The following is a 21,762-nucleotide window of genomic DNA, read 5'->3' as shown; positions in this document are numbered from 1 at the left end:
CAGAGATAACCACTCTGTTTGTTCTAGCTCTCAGCTTCCACCCTAGCTCCCTGAAATCCTGCCTGACATCCCTATCCCTCTTTCTACCTATGTCGTTGCTGCCTATGTGGACCATGACTTGGGGCTGGTCACCCTCTCCCTTCAGGACCCCAAAGACATGATCCAAAACATCATGGACCCTGGCACCTGGGAGGCAACACACCAACCTTGAGTCTCTTTCGTTCCTGACAAACCATCTATCAGACCCTCTAACTATTGAGTCCCCAATGACTAACACTCTCTTCCTATCCCCCCTTCCCTTCTGTGCAAGAGGGACAGGCTCTCTGCCAGAGACCTGCACCCCAGTGCATGCCCCTGGTAACCACTCCCCCCAACAGTATCCAAAACAGTAAACTTGTTTTTCAGGGGAACAACCACAGGGGATCCCTGCACTGATTGCTTTTTCCCCTCTTCTAACAGTTACCTAGCTTTCTTCATGCTTAGGAGTAACTACTTCCCTGTAACTTCTCTATCAGTGACTCTGCCTCCCGAATGATCCGAAGTTCATCCAGCTCCCGCTCCACTTCCCTAACGTGGTCTTGGAGGAGCAAGAGTTCGGTGCACTTCCTGCAGATGTATTTTGGATGGGACACTAATGGCGTCCCTCACCTCATACATCATGCAGGAGGAACATTCCTCTACCTGCACTGACATCCCTGCTGGTCCCCTTATCAGAAAGTTTTAAAAAAAATGCTTACCTGATTTGTCCCTGGTGTGTAAGGTTAGAGGAGGTGGTTGGGTGGGAAACCCTACAAGGGTAGGGTGTCGGGTTTAGCCAACGATCACTTATATAGCTGAGCAATGAAAAACAAAGGTCCCTCCCTTGTCATAAGGTGCTCCGAGGTGCTGCTGCTGCAACCAGAAATGGAAGGCTCTGACGCTCGAGGTAAGCTTTTAAAGATCTATGAATTCATGATTTTAAAGATCTATGAATTCTCGTCATGCAGGGTTGTGGTAAAACCGTGATTGCCAAGGAATTTGCTGACCTGCTGGCTTACAGAATTGAGCCCATCACACTATATCAGGTAATTTTTTTTACATACATGAAATAGAGTATTCTGGAAATAAAACAGGGAATAGGAGTGTGAGGGATAAATGCTTGATAAACCAAAAAAATTGGAAGATTGGAACTTAAGTATTGAAAGCACAGAGTTCTTAAAATTTAGGACGCTGTTTGCCCTTGATAACATGGATAGGATACTGTCTTAGTTGTACAATGTTGAAACCAGAGATTGAAATCTGGAACTGTCTGTACCACTGCTGTGCAGTTGTCAAAAGAGAACATTGCAATGCCTATGGCCAGCAACTGAAGAGAAACTGTAAGAGATTGACTTAATAAAGAAAACATTGGCAGGCTTGTATTTATACACAGGGTGTCCAGAATTGCTCTTGTAGACAATGGGTACCAGTGTAGCAATAAAACATGCATTTGCACAGAACATGCTTGCAGCAGCATAATGAGAATGCATCTGTTTTATGATGTTGATTGACGAATATATATTGGCCAGGACACTGAAGCAAAGCCCTTGTTTTTTCTTGAAATACTATGAAATAGCCATGGTATCTTTCACATCCACAGAAAAGGCAAATTGGCCATCGGTTTCATGTCTCTTCTGAAAGATGTCATCTTTGATGGTGCACATTCCCTCATTGGTGGACTGAAGTATCAGCTTGCATTTGGCACACCATCTCTGGAGAGAGGGATGGAGTTGAATCAATATCCTTCCAACTCACAGGTGGGATTGCTAACAGAGAGACAAAGCTGCCCCTTAGTCACAAGATTGAAATTAAAAAGAGAAAGTGTCTGGCATGAATGGCATTGTGCTGCTGTTAAGACTAGTACAGCCAATTGAAAGGTTGTTCATTGTTATATGAACCATTGTTACACTGGAACATGGATTTATGACAAAGCTATCCAGAGGTAAGGGGATGCAAGTGGAGCTGAATGTGAACCTGAAGTAGGATCATTGGTTATTTCAATTTTACTCTTTAATGGAGGCTTGAAAAAGATTCAAAACAAATACATGAGGTATTTATCGTATGGCCCTAAGGAAGAAGGAGGTATATTTGTGAGGTGCTAATAACATAGTGTAAGATAGTGAATACACTTTAGATTCAGATTATTGTGATCTTGACATTCAAAGAAAGTGATAGAGCACATACGTATAGGGTGGGGAAAAAGGAAATCAGTCCAGTTTTGTTGTGAACCTAATAATGACTAATAACTATTAAAGGAAATCAGAGTTTTTGGTTCATAGATGAAGGAATGACTAGACAAGATATGTGTTTAAAAACTTGTGCTGTAACAGAAGTCTAAACAAAACAATATTGGTTAAACATTTTTTTTAAATAGGCAATTTATAATACCCCCCCATTAATCATTGCTAAACAAGAAAAAAATAAGATTTCTCACAATCCTTTATGTAGTCATTCAGTTTTCCCAGAATAAGTGCAAAGTGATTATTAGATCTCATCAGTTTAGTACTATTCTTTTGTTTTCTCAGCCTGGTAACTTGCAATCTTAGAAATGTCCTGCATAATTTTCTATTCTCAGAGCTCTCCGTCTAACCCAACTTCATGGCTTTCCCAGAAAAAAACCCAGAAATTGCTGAATAAATTCAGCAGATCTGGCAGCATCTGTGGACAGAAAACACAATTAACCAGTGGACCCTGTTTCAGAACAGGTTTACTTGCCATCTTCCTAATTTGTCTGAAAGTTGGAGCTTTCAGTCAGAATCTGAGCTTTTTCTTGCATTCTGTGAAGTGAATCATAAACCGTGGTAACAAAGACCACTTGTGAGGAAGTTGGAGGCCATCTTAAATAACAGCCGATGAGGATTGGGCAGAGGTCCATCAGGTGGTATTTCCATCTGAGTCTTATAATGAAATTTTACAAGTGCCTCAATTCCAAAGGCTGATTGCTTAGAAAACTTGGGCTAAAATATTGTATTTTTTTATTGGTCAGGATGTGGTCAAACTTAGCCTGACATGTCAGGTACTGGGAAAACTCCAACCATCAAATAAGCCTGTTGTTTTATTTCTGATACCAGCTCTTATTCTCCATTTTATAGTTTATTCCTAAATCTGCCATTCTGGATTTTTTTACTTCTGTATTCTTCCAAGAACCGTACCCGAAAAAGCTGTACCCTAAGGACATTTGTATGTAAGATAATATTTTAAGTGACAACTTGTACACTTTCCACTGTACTCATTTGAGTACATGTGACAATAAAGCTAATTCTAACTCTAATTCAAATGCAGCTTACTAATGAACCATTTAGCAGACCACTGGATTGTTTGCAGGGGCGTGGACATTAATATCTTTTATCAATTATGGATATCTCAGTGAGATTTCCTGCAGCTTTGGTTTGAGGAAAAATTATTGCCAGCAGAAATTTTTAGTTCAATTTTTTTACAAAATGTTGATCACCCAAAAAAAAATTAGTTCATAGTTCAAATTTTATCTTGCAAATGTTCAAAAAATGATGATTCAGTTTAAGAATAAGATAATTTATATCTTTCACTGAACATCTACAAGTCAAGGTGAATTCAAAAAAGACTTCAAACTGTGAAAACTGTGAATGGATTTTATTGTTTCGAATATCTGAATTATTGGGGAAAAGACAAATTTTCTTGTTACTCTCTGTCATTCGGAACGCTCCTAATGAGTCTGGGCAATTCATTCCATTAGAACTGATACTTGCACATGAGCAGAAGGCTTCCCTTAAATTGAATGTAAAAAATTGATGAACCAAAGTTCAGAAGCTACATTTCCAACCTACGTTTCAGACTGAAACTAACCAAAACATTTGTGTCTGCCGAGAAGCATGTGACTTTAAAAGCTAAAAGAAAACCAAAGAGCAAGCTTTTGTTGCTGGAGACAAGGAGTCAGTGTTGTTATTTGTCCATTGGAAACCATTAAAAGCCAGGTTAACTTAGCAAATCAAAAATATATTTAATTACGTAAATTATGCAGTGTGTTCACCAGTCAGGAGGGAGAATCAGTGAGCGTGTCATGTTAATATGTTGAAGAGATGACATGAATGATAGGAGAAATGTCTGTTTCTGATGGTGAAAGAAATAATAAGGAGTGAAGCAAAAATACAATTACTATCCTTTAGAAAACCATTGAAGTATTTTAGCAAGGCTATTGTAAAATCTTGAGTTGATTTGTGAGAATAAGCTGAAAGACCAGTTTTGGCTATTCATGAAGTTACTGTGGGGATGCCCTGTGTATAAAACAACACCCTTGTAGATTCAATCAAGAGAAATTAGTTCATGAGGGAAAGATTTAGGTCCATGCTGGACAATGATATTATTGAATTGAATCAGAGTAGCTGGAGCTCACTTGTCATGGCGCTGAAACTGGATGGATTGCAAAGCTTCGCGATTGACTTGACAAATCATTGTGGTAATAAAAGTGGATTCATATCTTATTCCATAATTCAGAGAATGTACTGATAAAATGGACATGCAATTCATCACCAACATTGACTGGCCAAATGCTTTCAAAAGTTCCATTGACTGATAGAGCCAAAGAAATATTAGCTTTTATAGCACCATCTGGACTTTATCAGTGTCAAGTCATGCCATGCCAACAACATTCCTATGATTGACTTATTTGGGTTACATTGTGGGACAAGTCTAAATGGCACCATAAAGCATTCAAGAGGGCATTGGATGCTTATTTAGATAGAGATGGTGTACAAGGAAATGGAGATAAGACAGGAGATTAGCACCAGATAATAAATTCAGCACAGGCGCAATGGGCCAAATGGCTTCAGTCACCACAGTAATTCTGTGAAAATATGGAAATATTCAACAATGGAGAAGGAGCCATTGAGTCTTGATTTGGCTCTGTCATTTCAAAATCCAATCACCAGTAATATGGAAGAGATGATTAATTATTCAGGCCACATGAACTTTCGGGCATTTTGGTAGAGCTTAATCCTCCAGCCATACAATTTAAAAATCATTTATGTGCCTGGAAGAGGAACTGTTGTAGTGGATGCTTCATCAAGAGCTTGTATGCTGGAAATCAAATATTGTGATGCAAATGGACGAAGGTAAAATATGGCTGCCATAAAACTCATTATATGTCTGCTGTTAATGCAACCTAATGGTACGAAGAATAATTTTCAATTGAATTGAAAGTGTCTCTTCAAGATACGTTTTCGTTGTTCTTTAGAGAAAGCATGATGAATGGTGTGAGATTTATCAACATTGATATCATTTTCATGTTTTTTTTTAAAACAAATGGAAAATAAGTGTTGCTGTATATTGATAAAAGGGCTTATAAACTACTAGGTCAGTCTTACTGGAGGCATAACTTTTAAATCAATAAGTGTCTCCTAGGATGTTAATAGCAGCTTGTTTATATTATGGCGTTTACACTCAGAGAGCGAGAAAACATTATGCTGCTAGCTTAGCAGAGTCTAGGGTGAGCTTTTTTAAATTTAGCTCAACAGCTTTACAGCTGTTACAAAGCCTTTAGCATCTTTAAAAAAAGACTGTACTGCATATAATTTCTTTATAAGCCTTTTGATAATAAAATGTAGGTTACTACATCAATGCAATGAAACCCAAATAAATTGCAAGATCTTTCTCACCTGCTGAAAGAAAATTCTCATCATTCTGATCTGTTCTGTTGTGCTATTGCAACAATTTGCATTTTATATCCTATCAGTGAACTGAGAGTACACGGACTGATTTCTGCTGATGGTGCCGAATTCATTTTGAAGTTGCTCTGACGTTTCTATATTTGCACTGAGATTATTTGTTTATTTCCTTGGCAACAACCTCTAATGTAATTTTGTCATCTTCATGCTAAAGAGTGCACATAAGAATATTAATGTCAAGGGTATCTATCTAGCTAAATGAGCTTAAGTGTGAGCATTTAATGCTGATGGAGAAGCCACATTTATTTGTATAAGAAAAGGCCCAAAGCTGCTTTCAATATTCTGAGTGCAGCCTGATCCGAGTGTTATTCAGCTTCGGCAATATATTTCTGCTGTATTATTCTAGCCCTCTTGAAACGAATGCTAACATTTCATTTTCTCTCCTGACTGCCAACTGAACCTACATATTAATCTTAAGAGAGTCCTGATGTAGGACTCCCAGGGGCCTTTATGTTTCAGATTTCTGAAGCCTTTCCCCATTTAAAAAAAAGTTACACCCCTATTGTTCCGAACAAAGTGTGTGACCTCTTATCTTCCCACATTGCATTCCATCTGCCATTCCTGTGCCCACACTTCAAGCTTGCCCAAATCCTACTGCAGCTTTCCTGCATTTTCAACACTACCTTTCCCTCCACCTACCTTTGTGTCATCTGCAAACATAGCAACTATGCCTTTTGTCTGATCATTCATGTATCATATGAATAGCTGTGGTGGTCCCAACACTGAGCTCTACAGAGCTCCAGTAGTCACAGGCTGCTATCCTGAAAATGAAAAGGCTCTCTGATGAAGGGTCTAGGCCCGAAACATCAGCTTTTGTGCTCCTGAGATGCTGCTTGGCCTGCTGTGTTCATACTTATTATCAAAGATGCCATTTTCCCCACTCTCTGCCTTCTGCAAGTCAATTAGTCCTCTATCCATGCCAGTACCTTGCCACTAATACTGTGGGCTATTGTCATATTTAGCAGCCTTCTGTGTGGTCAGATGCCTTCTGGAAGTTTAAATAAATCATGGCCACTGGCTGTTACAGGCACCCTTTCAGTCCAGTGTATTTGAATAGTGTGAATTAGCTGGAAGATAGATTTGAGTTTCAATGCCCTTTTATAGTGATGTTAGTTTGGGCTCAGACTAATCCCAGTTTACTGATGATTTCATGAGCTTGGCTCAACCTGGTCAGTGGCCATTTACAGTCAGTATTTGTCTTTTATTTAAAAAAACTATTTTTAGTCCATGAACGTCTCAAGCATTAGAATCATACTAAAGAAATTGAATACTGTTATTTGTTTAATTTCTACAATTGTAACGCCACCCAACTTCCTTTCTTTGTACTTAGCTATGAATTTAAATGTTTCTTTCTCCCCAAGTGATGCCTCTTTCTTTAAGTATACTGCCATCATTCCCTCCTCACTAAGAACAACTAATGTCTCTCCTGGTGTTGAATATTGCAGTTGCATCAGTAATCTTTACTTCCTGGGCAGTACACTATAGGAAGTATATTAAGAAAGTAGGGAAAGTGCAGAAATGATTCACAAGAATAGTTCCAAGGATGACAAAATTTCAAATGCACAGATAGGTTGGAGAAGTTGATAAAGGTATTTACAGTAGATGCAGATTTTTCCGAGAGGAGGAAGAGAGGAACACAAGAGAAGATTAATTTATAGTGAATTGCTAATGAGTGATATATTTTCACAAAGCAAGTAGTTGGAATCTGAAATGCATTGTTGGAGAAGATGGTGATATCAGATTTAATTGTGGCTTTCAAAAAGGTATGGGATAAGTAATTGAAGAGGAAACATTTGTTGAGTTATTCTTGAAGATGGGACTGTGGGGCGAGCTGCATTGTTCTGTCACAAGGAATGGCTGAAACCATTCTTGATTCTGTCATGTGATCTAGAGGTCCACCACAGCAACTGTTGAAATTTAAATTCATTTAATAAATCCAGGATATAAATTTAGTATCATCTATAGCGCCAGGATACTACCATTGTTTAAACCCATCTCGTTAGCTAATGTCCTTTAGGGAAGGAGTTCTGCTATCTTTACCTGTTTGTGATGCATGTGATTCCAGAACTACAGCAATGTGGTTGATACTCTGAAATGGCCATAAATAGGCAGTTGGGACAATTGAAGCTCACTTTGCCAGCAATGCCCACATCCCATGGGTCCAAATCACTATGGTTTGCATTGTTTCATCATTAACCTTGCAAAAATGATAACTAGCTATTAACCTCCCCAGATCAGCGTGAAGGTGATGCATTTGGACATTAAACTTGAATGAACCTTGTCATGGAAAGTTTGCACTGGTAATTAACAGTATAGATACCTTTTCATCCGAATGCATCAGAATTTCATTAGTAGGCAATGGACCAAGTGCAGCTAAATGGGATTAGTGTCTGTGACATTTGTTGGTTGGCATGGTGGGCCGAAGGTTTTGTCTCTATGCTGTATGGCACTGTAACCAAAATAACAAAGTCTCCAAGCACTTGTGCGCATACTTGAAGCATATGTGGAGCCAACAAATTTGACAACTACAGACATAACTTTTCACTTCTCTGATAGAGTTCTGTAGATGGCTTATGAATGCATAACGTAATAATGTTTGTATATTAATGAAGTTGACCTTGCAAAATGACTTCATACAGACCTTCTGCTCTTTGGTTGAAGTTCGACTACCATAAATTTTGTATTTTTGGGAGTACTGCATTGTCAACGGTAACAGCAAACGGAGAGTAGGGATAAATGAGTCTTTGTCAGGTTGGCAAGATGTGACAAATGGTACGCCACAGGGATCAGAACTAGGATCTCAACTGTTCATAATTTATATAAATGACTGAGATGATGAAATGGCAGGATTGGCTGCCAAATTTGCTAACAACATAAAGATAAGTTGTGAAGATGATATATAATGAGATTGCAAAAACTTATAGTACAGTCTAAGGAAAAGTCAAAGATTTGACAGTTGGTGTATATGAAAAAATTAAAGTTGCCCATTTTGACACAAGAATAAAAAGTTTGTCATCTAAATGGTGAAGGGTTGCGAAGCTCTGCGATGCAATGAGATCTGGATATCCTTGTGTATGAAGCATAAAATACGGCGAACAGGTACGGCAAGGAACTAGGAAAGCTGATCAAATGTTATAATTTGTCATGAGGGGAATTGAAGGCAAAATTAGGGAGCTTACTGTTCAGTTATACAGGGCATTGATGAGTTCACATCTGGCGTATGATGCACAGTATTAGTTAGTTTATTAAAATGTGATGCAGGCTGTTCAGAGAATGTTTACCAGACTAATACCGAGAATAGGTGAATTGTCTGCTGAGGAAAGGTTGGACAGCATGTAATTAAAAAAAAGTCTCACTGATGCACTTGTATAACTAAAGCATACCATTTTTGCTTCAATGTTCAGTTCCTCTTTTGGAATAGGTGTCATTGTTAGTCGTTGTAATTACATGCTGTATCTGCACAATAACTTCTTGTAAGACATACACCGGAATTCCTGGATCCCTCTGCACCTCAGAATTCTGCACTTGTTGTTTGTACAGGTATTATTCTTTTTTTCTATTCTTTCAATGTAAAAACTTTCCAATGTTATACTGCATCTGCTAAATTTTTGCCCACTCACTGAGCCTATCTGGTATCCATCTCATCTTCTTGATGTCTTCGCAACATAATTACTATGTATCTTAGTGTCCTGTGCAAATTCAGATACCATTCCCTTCTTTGAAGTTATCAATGTGCATTGTAAAAGTCTCATCAGAACTCCATTTATCGTGTCCAGTCAATCAGAAAAAGACCACTTTATAGATTTACGTTGCCTTCTGCTACCAGAAGCACCATCCGTGCTAATGTTAAGCTGTCCACCGTGAGCTCCAAATTTGCCGAATAACCTTTTACGTGGCACTTTGTCAAATATCTTCTGAAATCCAAATGCAATATACCTACAATCTCTCCTTTATTCACATGTTACTACTTTGCAGAATTTTAATCAATTGGCTAAATGCGATTTTTGATTCATGAAACAATACGAATAATTTACCTTAAATTTTTCAAAGGGCTTAATGATCAATTCTAGCACCTTCATCCTGACAGATCTCAAGCTAACTGACCTATAGTTTTCTGTTTTATGCCTCTCTCCCTTCTTAAATAGAGGGGTTGTAGTTGGTACATTTCTCAGTGGAACCTTTTGAGACCCTAGCAAAATTTGGAAAATTGGCACTGTTGCATATATTACCTTCCTTTAAGATCCTAGGATGAAGTCCATCAGAAATGTGGAACTTATCATCCCACCTCACTAGTTTACTCGGTATCACTTCCCTAGTGATTGTAATTTTACCAGGTTCTACTCACCCTTCTACTTCCAACATTGCAGATATTACTGAAATGTTTTTGTATCCTGTCTCACAAAGAGAGAAGCAAAATATTTATTAATTTAATACTTTTTTTATTATCTACTATTAATACCCTATTCTTATTCTCAAACCGACCAACACTCACTTTACCTATTTTTCTTTCTACATACATGTAGAAACTCTTGCTGTCCATTTTTATATTTCTAGCTATCTTCTTATGCTCCAGATTACTTTGTCCTGATTCATTTTCATATCATTCTCTGCCATTATCTATATTTTTGCCAGTTGTCCAACATGCCACCCATCTTTATGCAGTTATAGGTTTTCTTCTTCAGTTTAATACCTTGCTGATTTTCTTTAATTAACCACATTTGAAATTGTTCCTTATTGTGGAAATGTACTTAGTTTAAGTATTTGGAATACCTCCTTAAATGTCTGCAACTATTTGTCTATTGATCTATCCCTGAACCTAATTTTCAGTTCAATTCAACTAGCTCAACTTTAGTGCAATAGGGCTGCACTTATTTAAGTTCGAGATACTAGTTCTGACTCAATTTTTCACTAAGTGCAAATTTCAGTTATGTTGCGGTGTGATATTCATCACACTAGGTATCTCATTTCTTGCTACTAGATACAGAGGATCTTGTGAAGGTGCTACTGAGAGGACTTCTGCACTTTGTGGTTCCTGCTTTGGGCTGTTCAAGTCTCTGAAATGTTCTGAAGGGAGGGTAAAATTCCTACTGTGCAAACAATGAACTTAGCCTTGGGTTTGAGACCCCAGTCCTCTCATACTCTTTTATCACCAATGAACTAACAGCACAGGAAATTCAAACCAAAGAAATCAGCAATTATGGGATGGCAGTGCAAATCCAATTGTGCAGCCTGGATTTCAAGGCTAGATTTCTGGGGTCAGACCCACAGTGTGAACCATGCTGAAATGACCGATGTAGTGTAACACTGACTTTTCTCAATGTATAATAGGATATGACTGCCAGAGATTTGCTTCAGCAGCGATACACTGTTCCTAATGGTGACACTGCTTGGCGACATGCACCACTTGTCACTGCTGCCTTAGAAGGAAAGCTGGTAGTCCTTGATGGCATTCATCGTGTCAACCCTGGAACACTGGCAGTTCTTCAGAGGTAATGTTGCAAAATGAATGTTTGCTTCTCTATTTATGTACATTTACATTTGATTTAATAATTGTCACTCACAGGGAGCAACAAACCCTTCTTGACATTGTTAAATTCTAGACAGGTTGGAGAAATGAATCCATGTTCCTGATCAGCGCACACAGAATTTATGATTATTATTTCAATGATTTTCTCTGAATTCTAACGAGGTTTTCCAACAGATGAAAGTAGCCCATTGTGCCTGTACTACTATTACCTCTTCCAATGATTTTAGCTGGTTTAATTCCCTGTCCATGCACATCCTGGAATGGGTTGTTTTATTCTTTTCAAACTTTATGAAATACATCATATTTGTATTGTTGATAAATGATGTATTTTGAATCTTAGAAGTAAAGAACTTTGTTTACAAATATGTTACATGGAATTTAAATGAATTTTACAGCTCAGAACCAGACCATTTAGACAGATCTAATTTGATATTTCTGGTCCACTCAAGCCTCCTTCCACTTCAACTTCGTTTAACTGATCAATGCGGCTCATATTTCTTGACAGAGGTGTAAAGAAAGACCATATTTCTGGGGTTGGAACCGAAATCAGAGGAGAAATAATAGGCATACCTGGAGAGAAGGAACTGTCATTCTCATTGCTTCCCAACACAGGAAAAGTTTTTGAATGCATTGTTCCTTTCCTGACTGCAGTCCATTTAAGCTGGGGGTACATTGTCCAAAAAATGTACTATCAATGGGGCAGCACGGTGGCTCAGTGGTTAGCACTCCAGCCTCACAGCACCAGGGACCTGGGTTTGATTCCAGCCTCGGGCAACTGTCTGTGCGGAGTTTGCACATTCTCCCCATGTCTGCGTGGGTTTCCTCCGGGTGCTCCAGTTTCCTCCCACAGTCCAAAGATGTGCAGGCTAGGTGGGTTGGACATGCTAAATTGCCCATAGTGTTCAGGGGTGTGTGGGTTATAGGGGGATGGGTCTGGGTGGGATGCTTCAAAGGGCGGTGTGGACTTGTTGGGCTGAAGAGCCTGTTTCCACACTGTAGGGAATCTAATTTAATCTAATCAATGCAGCTTCCAGCCAAAACACAAGCTTTAAAATGTGGTGCTCATCAAATTGGTAGCATTCCCTGTGGAAGTGTTCTCCAGAGCTGTCAGGAGTTTCACTGATTTCCCACACACTAAAGGCTGTGAAACATGCATTACTGAACTTCCAGCCATATCTTAAGTCAACTTTGTGAATCAAAAATTTAAGCCAATTAAAATTATGATTAAAAAGTATTGTTTCCTTTTTTAGTTCCTTCACGGGATGTGGATGTCATTAGCTGGGCCAGCATTTGTTACTTGCTGCTAGTTGCCCTTGAGTAAGTGGTATTGGCCTTCTGAAACTGCTGCAGTCAGTATGCTGTATGTAGACCAATAATGCCATTATGGAGGGAATTCCAGGGTTTTGGCAGTGAAAGAACAGTGATATGTTTTCAAGAGGCTTGGAGGGTAACGTACAGGTGGCAGTGATCCAAAATATCTGCTGCTCTTGTCCTTTTAGATGGAAGTGGTCTTTGGTTTGGAAGGTGCTGTCTAAGGAGCCTTTTTCAGTTTCTGCAGTACATCTTGCAGATGATACACACTGCTACTGAGTGGAGGTGGTGGAGGGAGTGAATGTTTCTGGATGTAGTGCCAGTCAAGTCGGTTGCTTTGCCTTGAATAGCGTCAAGCTCCTTGAGCGTTTTTGGAGCTGCACCACCCGTGCAAGTGGGGAGTACTCCATCACGTTCCTGACGTGTGCCTTGTACATGGATTTGGGGGTCAGGAAGTGAGTTACTTGCTACAGTGTTTCTAGCCTCTGGTCTGCTCTTGTAGCCACAGTACTTATGTGGCTAGTCCAGTTCAGTTTCTGTTTAATGATAAATCCTCATGATATTAATTTCGGGTTTCAACGCTGGTGATACCATTAAATGCCAAGGGGCAGTGATGGTTAAATTCTATCTTGTTATACAATTTGCTCCTAACTGTAGACGAGCAGAATGTAGAAACTTTTTGCCCCTCTGATAAGTAAGGGATTCTAGTAGCTTAGATATATTAACTTGGTAGTGAGTATAAAGCTTGAAACTGTAAGTTGTATTGTCACTAGCATATTGCCACTAAAATATTTAGTAACAAGGAAAAGAGAGGGTGTAGAACTTACTGTGACATAGAGTAGGAGAGGAAGTGAGAAATCCAGTTGTGTGTTGATGGGAAGGTAGATGGATGGACATATTCTCAGATTCAAAATAAATCATGAGGGGCATAAATAAGGCAAATGTCAAGGGTCTTTTCCCTAGGGTGGGGAGTTCAAAACGAGGAGCCATATTTTTAAGGTGAGAGGGGAAAGATTTAAAAAAGGACATGAGGGGCTTTTTTTTTAAAATTGAGACAGTGCCTTGTGACTGGAGTGAACTGCCAGAGAAAGTAGTGGATTCAGGTAGAATTAGAATGTTTAAAAGATGTTTGGACATGTTTATGAATAGGAAATGTTTGGAGAGATATGGCCCAAGTCCAGGCAGTTGGGACTAGTTTAGTTTGAGAAAATGATCAGTGTGGAGTGGTTGGACCAAAGGGTCTGTTTTCATGCTATATGATTCTATGAGAATAAATAACAACACTAATATGAAGTATGTCATAAAGTTTGAAATGAATAAAATAACCCATTCCACCACAGAATACGCATGGATAGGGAATTAAACTAGCTAATTTCAGTGGAAGAATTAGCCTTGGACAGGCAGAATGGCAAATATCGACTAAGAGTGACTATTTACAGGTAAGTCTACATTTGGAAAGTAGAAGTCTTTTAAAAATATTATAGTGAGAATTCAGAGCCAGCATGTTTCTTTAAGAGTGAAGGTCGAGGCAGCAAGTTTAGTGAGTACTAGATGTCGAGGGATATCAAGACTTGTGAGAAAAAAGAAGGAAGCGATGTCAAGGTGCAATGCATTAAAAATAGGGGAAGCCCTTAAAAAGTATCAAGTGTAGGAGGTTGCTTGAAAGGAAAATTACGAGGGCAAAGGAGGCCACAAAATACCTTTGGCAGATGGGATCAAATAAAACCCCAAGGCTTTTTGAGTATTACCCGGGAAAAGGTGGGACCTAGTAGAGACAAAATGGTCAACTTGTGCGTGGAGCCACTGGTCATGGATGAAGTCTTAAATGAATACTTCCCGTTTGTATTCACAGAAGACAAAGTCATCATAGCTGAGGATTTTAGTTGGGATGGTGGATCTACATCTTGTTAAGAATAATAAGAAGAGGCATACAGTTGCACACATTCCCTGAGCCAGATAAGATGTTACATCAGGCTGCTATGGAAGACAAGGGAGGAGATTGCTGGGGCCCTGGTGGAGATATTTAATACTTCACTGGCCACAGGCAAAATGTCAGATCACCGGAGGATAGCAAATATGGCTCCTTTATTCAAGAAGGGCAGCGGGGATAATCCAGCTAATTACGCACCAGTTTGTCCAATGTCTGTAGTAGGGGAATTATTGGATAAAATTCTGAAAGACAGGGTTAATCAATTTTTGGAAAGGCAGGAATTGATCAGAGATAGTCAGCATCTAGAGGGTGATACTATCTGTCTAAATTAATTGAATTTTTTTGAGATGGTGACTAAGTATATTGGTGAGGATAGTGCAGTTGACGAGGTGTACATGGACTTCAGTTAGGCCCTTGACAAGGTCCCAATGGAAAGTTGGTCCAAAAGGTAAGATTCCACAGGATCCAAGGCGAGTTGGCAAACTCGATCCAAAATTGGTTTGCAAATAGGAGACAGAGTGGCGATGAAGGGTTGTTTTTGTAATTGGAAGCTTGTGACCAGTGGTATACCACAGGGTTCAGTATCAACTCTTGTTTGTTATTTACATTAAGAACTTGGATTTGAATGTAGAAGGCGTAATTAGTAAGTTTGCAGATGACATGAAAATTGGTGGTATTGTTGATAGTGAGGTGAATGGTCTCAGGCTACAGTCTGATATTGAGCAGGTAGTAAATTGGGTAGAGTGATGGCAGATGGAAATTAATCATGATAAGTTTGAGGTGTTATATTTTGAGAGGTCTGATAAGGGAACGATGTATGAAATGAATGATTTTACTCCTTAGGGCGTACTGAGGTACAAAGGGATCCTGTTGTACAAGTATATAGATCTCCAAAGGTGTCATCACTGTTAGACAGTGTGATGAAGAGGGTATACAGAATGCTTGCCTTCATTAGCTGGGCATAGAATACAGGTGCGTGGAAGCCTTGTCACAGTATTGTAGAACATTGGTTCGGCCACAGATGGAATACTGTGTGCAGTTCTGATCACTGTGCTGTCTGAAGGATGTGTTTGTGCTGCAGGCGATGCAGAAGAGATGTTGAAGAGAGAATGGATAGGCTGGATTTGTTTCCTGGAGCAGAAGAGGCTGAAGGGGAATCTGCTTGTGGCATAGAGAATTGCAAGAGGCATAGACTGAAGTTGATAGTGAGAAACGTTTCCTCATGGCAGACATGTCTAAATCCTGAGGTTTAAGGTGAGGAGTTAATGGCTTAGAGAATAGAGGGACAAAAAGTAATCACCCATAGAAATATGGAACGTGCTTCCTGAGAGAGTGTTCTTGCAACATTTAGGAAGCATCTCGATAAGCAATTAAAATGCTACGGCATAGTAGGCTATGGCACTAAGTGCAAGTAAATGGACTTAGTGTAGTTTGGTGTTCATTGATCAACATTAACATAGTAGGCTAAAGGGTCTCTTTCTATGCTGTATGATTTCATGACCTTATGACTCTCAGTTACTGTGAGATGAAGTAAAGATGGAAGAGGCTCATGTGTGTGTAAGCATTGACATAGATCTGATTCTTTTCTGTAAATAATGTGTTGTATAAACTATCTTGTGTGAGTTTATTCAGATTACACTGATAGTTATTTGAATAAACGTTGATTCATTTTACATCAAGAAATTAAAACAGAGAAACTTAGAAAACAATTTGAGAAAGTTGCTCTCATTTCAGAAATAAAATGCTAGCCCTGTGATTCTTTCATATTGCTGCAAAGTTGATTTAGACCAGTGATTATCTGAGACTCTGTGGAGAGATGATAACAAAATAATTGCATTGCTTTTGATGTCCCAACATCATATCTGTACTTTACGTGACTCATTTGACTGTTTTAAGAAGTGATACTTGTTTAATGTATTTTATATTGTAACTACAGGAACTTAGAGAACCAGTACAATATTGAATAAGCAAATTGAATGGGCCCAGTTATCTAAGGCTTTTCATGCGACATGATCTGAAGCAAATTTGTACAATACAATTTGAGACTACATTCTGCAGTCTGTTGCTTCTGTAACAGACTCTAAAAGATTTATTGCCAATATCTTGCTATTTTCTTCCTATAAAGGCCTATAAAATGCTTTCTCTTTTAAATTAGTTTTCCAGTTCTCCTTTTAAGGACGTTACTGCATCTGGCTCCGCTATCCTTTCAGGCATCACATTGCAGATAATATCAAATTGATAATGTCGAGGAATATTGTACTATTATTGGATGTAGAGAAAGAATATTCTGTACATTGTCTCTCTGGTTCTTTTGCTAATTGTATTAACCTGTTTGCTGACCCATCCACCAGTGCAAACACATGCTCCACGACGACTGTTGAAAACAGTGAAAACTATTAAAACCATGTTGAAATGCATAATGTTTTCATCATTGTCTGTTGCAGGTTCTGAAAAGCATTAATTGGCTTGAACTTCTTCTACAGGCTTATTCACGACAGGGAGTTGACACTGTATGATGGATCCCGATTACTTAGGACTGACCGATATGAAGAGTTGAAAAAAGTGCTTAGTCTGTCTGACGAAGATCTTCAAAAGAGGTACTGTCACATACTTGGTGTAAAATTATATATGACTTAAAGCTGTTTCACTCCCTATTGTAAACATGCCTAAATTACTTTGTCTGGCATGATTTAGCCAAAACTTAAAGCCTGTGGACTTGCAGTTGTTTTTGATCATTATACGCAAAAACGTTCAAGCAGGAACTGGCTGACCAATGCCTGCAATGATTGTTGTGTGACTTGAAAGTTCTAAAAACTGCATTAAGTTCCACCCAATCTGATGACGTAAGGGCTTGGATGGGCCAAGTAGAACAACTGTGGGTCTTGAAAGGGACAGACCTACCATCTAGGTCTTTACATAATCTTTGTAACAATGTCTGTCTTAATAGTGTAATTTGTACTTGATTGCTGTCATGAAATAAACCATAAATCATGGATTAGGCACTGGCCTCCAGAATTCAAGTCACACCTGGGACTAGAGGATTTGGTTTGCAGTGAAGGGAAAGCTGAAGTACCTTCCATAATTCTGTAAGTCTAAGAGGTGACAGGGCTCAAGTTACCCTGTGATGTCATTTTGTAACGGGCAGCATGGTGGCTCAGTGGTTAGCACTGCCTCACAGCGCTGGGAATCTGAGTTCAATTCTAGCCTGCTGTGTGGGTTTCCTGTGGGTGCTCCAGTTTCCTCCCACAGTTCAAAGATGTGCAGGTTAGGTGGATTGGCCGTGCTAAATTGCTTGGAGTGTACAAGGATGTGCAGGCTGGTTGGATTAATTAGGGTTACAGGGATAGGATAAGATAGGGGGACTGGGATGATCTTTGGAATGTTGGTGTGGACTCAATTGGCTGAATGGTCTGTTCCCACTCTGGAGGGATTGTATTTTTTTATTCATTGGATGAGGGTATCACTGGCCAGGCCAGCATTTATTGCCCATCCCTAATTGCCCAGAGGGTAGGTAAGAGTCAGCCATATTGTCCATCGGTCTGGGATCACATATAGGCCAGACTGGGAGACAATAGCAGTTTCCTTCCCTAAAGGACATTAGTGAATCAGATTGGTTTTTCCGACAGTTGACAATGGATTTGTAGTCATCATTAGATTCTTAATTCCAGATTTTTAAAATTGAGTTCAAATTCCATCATTTACCGTGGTGGGATTCGAACCCAGGTTCCCAGAACATTATCTTGGCCTCAGGGTTAACCACTAGGCCATCGCCTTCCCTGTGTGCCTTGCTTAAGACTGGTTCCTCTTCTCGTTAGACTGTCTAGTGGTTTTCTTCTAGCATTTTAGACCAAATAGGCCATGTGGATGCAGTTAGCAACAGAGATAGTGGCTGCAAACTGCATTTATTAATGTTGCACACTAATGCGATATGCTGCTACCAATGGTCGTATGTAGGTTTAATCTCGGTGCACCATTACGGTAGGAACTGTTATGAGCTGTTGTGTGGTTTTAAATTACTACTTGTTAGAACACAAATGATGGGCGTCTCATTTTCCAAATCAAAAAAGTAAATCCATTTCCTTATGTTCCTTGGGATCTCACCTGAAATAGATGGACTCTGTGGCCAGAAATATGCAACCTAACAAATCTTGCATGCAGATTTCTATTTGAAGTGAATCAATTCATTAAAATGGAATTACTTCAGTAGTCAGACTCTGATTCCCAAATACCAGATAAATTCTCCTGTTCATTTTCCTGTACTTAATTTTATTGGTAAGTAAGAATTATCCTATTATTTTCCAAGTTTAATTTTGAAACAAGTTTACAAGGCAATTTCACCCAGAAATAATTAAGCTGCAAAATTAATTTCCATGGGTTAGTAGCTGAGGCACGAACCATGATAGCATTGAATGCCACAAATCAATCGTGAATATCATAGTGGGCTTGAGGAACTGAATGGCCACCTCCTGCCCCTAGTTCGTATTTTTGTATGGCTGATTAATTGAATGAGTAGATGAAGCAAAAGGTTAAAAAAGAAGTGGGAAACAGAAAAAAGCAAGACTTGTATTTATGTTACCCCTCTCATAACTCGCACACTTAGCAGTTCGTGGAGTTATTTGAAGAGCTATCACTTTGTAGTGTAGGAAATGTGACCACCAATTTGCACTAAGAAGGTTGCACAAACACAATGTAATCATTGCCAGGGAATCTACTTTAGTGATGCTAGTTTGTGGATGAGTGTTGAAATCAATATTGGGGTGAACTCCCTTGCTGGTCTTCAGAATAGGTTTTAGGAAGCATCAGAAGGCCAGGGCGAATTCTGTTCTAAATCAGATCACTGGGACAATAAAACTCCACCTGTTATATTCCGTGCACATCAGATATGGATCCTGACAAGGCCAGTAGAAAGATCTCTTGTCCATAAGCTAAAGAAATGTGAACCTCAATTCGTTTGGAATCTTATGGAACTGACTTTTGTTTAAAATGATTAGCAAAGAACTGTTTAAGTAACTGCCTAGGGCCCATGACGATGTAAGCACTACACAGACTCTAACTGATTGGAGCTATCTGGAAAATGTGTCATGAATGACCTATGATGGGATGCAGAAGCCTTTGGGCAGTTCACACCTTCTATAATACGTGGACTTTGCCAAAACTGAAGACTTCATCTTTCCGCTTTTGAAACTTAACAAGAAGCACTGTGTAGAAGCTGGTTCATCCCACCAATTTCTCCAGTAGCACTGGGTTTAGACATCCAAATCATTCTGATTGGGCACTAAAAGTATTCATTGTGTTTCAAAGCTGGGAACAGATAATGAATGTTATTATCTCAAGATGCTGGTGTTAATTGGTGGGCAAGAGGGGAACCACTGACTCTGGAAACGAACAAGACAAAATGTACATACATTCAGAGAAAAGAATAGAATTCTGCCTAATGTAACTAGTGAACTGAGGTAGTGACAGACACCTCCAAAGATTCACCTCAATAGAATTTGGCCAAAGCTTCTCTGAAATTCCAAAGACTTCCAACTTCCATTCATCCAAAGAACCATGCAAAGAAGCTCATTCAGGCCTGCACAATTTTAACACATGATTTGTCTCATGTATTTCTGCTGATCATCTAATATATGCTTCATCTCTTTGATTTATCTTGTGTTTGTGTGTCTTTTGTGTAAGAGGATGGGAGTGCATTTTGTCCATTTAGATTCCAAGGTGCTGCATGAATAACATTAGATTTTCTTCTGATTTAAAACTGAACAGAAAAGTTGTCACTCTGCGACTCCCTCGTCTGCTGTACACTCCCTACTAACCTCACCATACCCGGCACCTTTCCCTGCAATCTCAGGAAGTGCTACACCTACTGCCTCATGTCCATTCAAGGCCCAAAGCAGACCTTTCACATGAGACAGAGGTTCACCTGTATATCTACCAACCTGGTCTACTGTATCCGCTGCTCCCGATGTGGTCTCCTCTACATGGGTGAGACCACGCTCAGACTCGGAGACCATTTCGTGGAGCATCTGTGCTCTGTACGCAAAAAACATCAATGCCTTCTGGTCATGAACTATTTTAACTCCCCCTCCCACGCCCACTCCCTCTCCCTGGATGACATGTTCATCCTCGGCCTCCTCCAGTATCACAATGACACCACCTGCAAACTGGAGGAGCAGCACCGCATTTTCGGCCTTGGGAGCTTAAAGCCTGATGGCCTAAACATGGAATTCACCAGTTTTAAAATCTCCCCACTCCTGACCTCATCCAACTTCCAAACCTCCCTTGCATCCCCACCACTGTGACCTGACACAACCTGCATCTTCTCTCACACCTATCTTCCCCATCCCTTCCACTGACCAATCCCCACCACTCCCTACCTGCATTCATCTATCACCATCCCACCTACCTTCCCCAGCCCCACTCCTGCTTGCTATTTATTCCGCAGTTCCCTCCTCTCTCCCCATTTGTGAAGGAGGGTCCCAACCCAAAATGTCAACTTTCTTGCTCCTCTGATGCTGCCTGGACTGCTGTGTTTCTCCAGATCCACACTGTGTTTATCTTTGATTCTAGCATCTGCAGTTCTTGCTATGTCCGAAAGGCTGAATTGTGCTTACAACTGAAAATTGCAACCACAAGAGGCAAAACACTTGCTATAAGTGCACATTGTTGTAGACATCCCAAGAAGTGAGGAAAAAGGGGCAAATTACTCCACCATCTCTCTCTTCCATCTATAGTAGATTCAGTTATAACTCGTGTACCTGCTAGGGGCTCCCTTCTGAAAATCAAAAATGTGCCATTAAACTGTTTATGTTAACTTCATTTAGTCCTTTCAGAAGCCCTAGAATTTGCACCTTCTGTTTGTGTTCTGATGTCTTGAATCAAATTCATTCCAACAATGCAGCGTCACTTGGGCAAGTTTGTGTAATGTGATCTTATGAGAAAACATGAGTTTCAATTTCAGGGTTGCACTTGGTCCTTCCACTGAACGCATAGTCATCCTTCATTGTCTCCTTATGGATTGTCTCATTCACCTGCTTTGCTGGTTGAATGCCCTGGTTTTGTGCAACTGATGCAGAGGAAGCAATGGTTTGTGATTATATATTTAGTTATGAAAATATATGGCTATTCAACCCCGTGGTAAGCATTAGTCCTTTAGAGGATGAAAACGCCATTTTAATAACTGGGAACGAGGAAATAACTGAGACATTAAACAGTTATTTCGTGTCGGTCTTCACAGTGGAAGACACAAATAACATGCCAAAAACTAATGGCAAGAAGGTTAT

General features: G+C 39.5%; 1 protein-coding gene across 2 annotated transcripts in view; it reads left to right on the top strand.

Annotated features, from left to right (window-relative positions):
* vwa8 (von Willebrand factor A domain containing 8) overlaps positions 1-21,762 on the top strand; it is a 354,489-nt gene that overhangs the window by 108,634 nt on the left and 224,093 nt on the right. For both annotated transcript variants that reach the window (XM_059650499.1, XM_059650498.1), the window contains 3 exons: positions 987-1,064; positions 11,046-11,206; positions 16,969-17,082. In XM_059650499.1, the coding sequence (XP_059506482.1) occupies positions 987-1,064; positions 11,046-11,206; positions 16,969-17,082 (353 nt within the window). The remainder of the gene's footprint in view (positions 1-986; positions 1,065-11,045; positions 11,207-16,968; positions 17,083-21,762) is intronic.

This window comes from Stegostoma tigrinum, chromosome 12 (assembly GCF_030684315.1).
Source record: "Stegostoma tigrinum isolate sSteTig4 chromosome 12, sSteTig4.hap1, whole genome shotgun sequence".
Classification (NCBI taxonomy): domain Eukaryota; kingdom Metazoa; phylum Chordata; class Chondrichthyes; order Orectolobiformes; family Stegostomatidae; genus Stegostoma; species Stegostoma tigrinum.
This window is presented reverse-complemented; position numbering and strand designations above follow the sequence as displayed.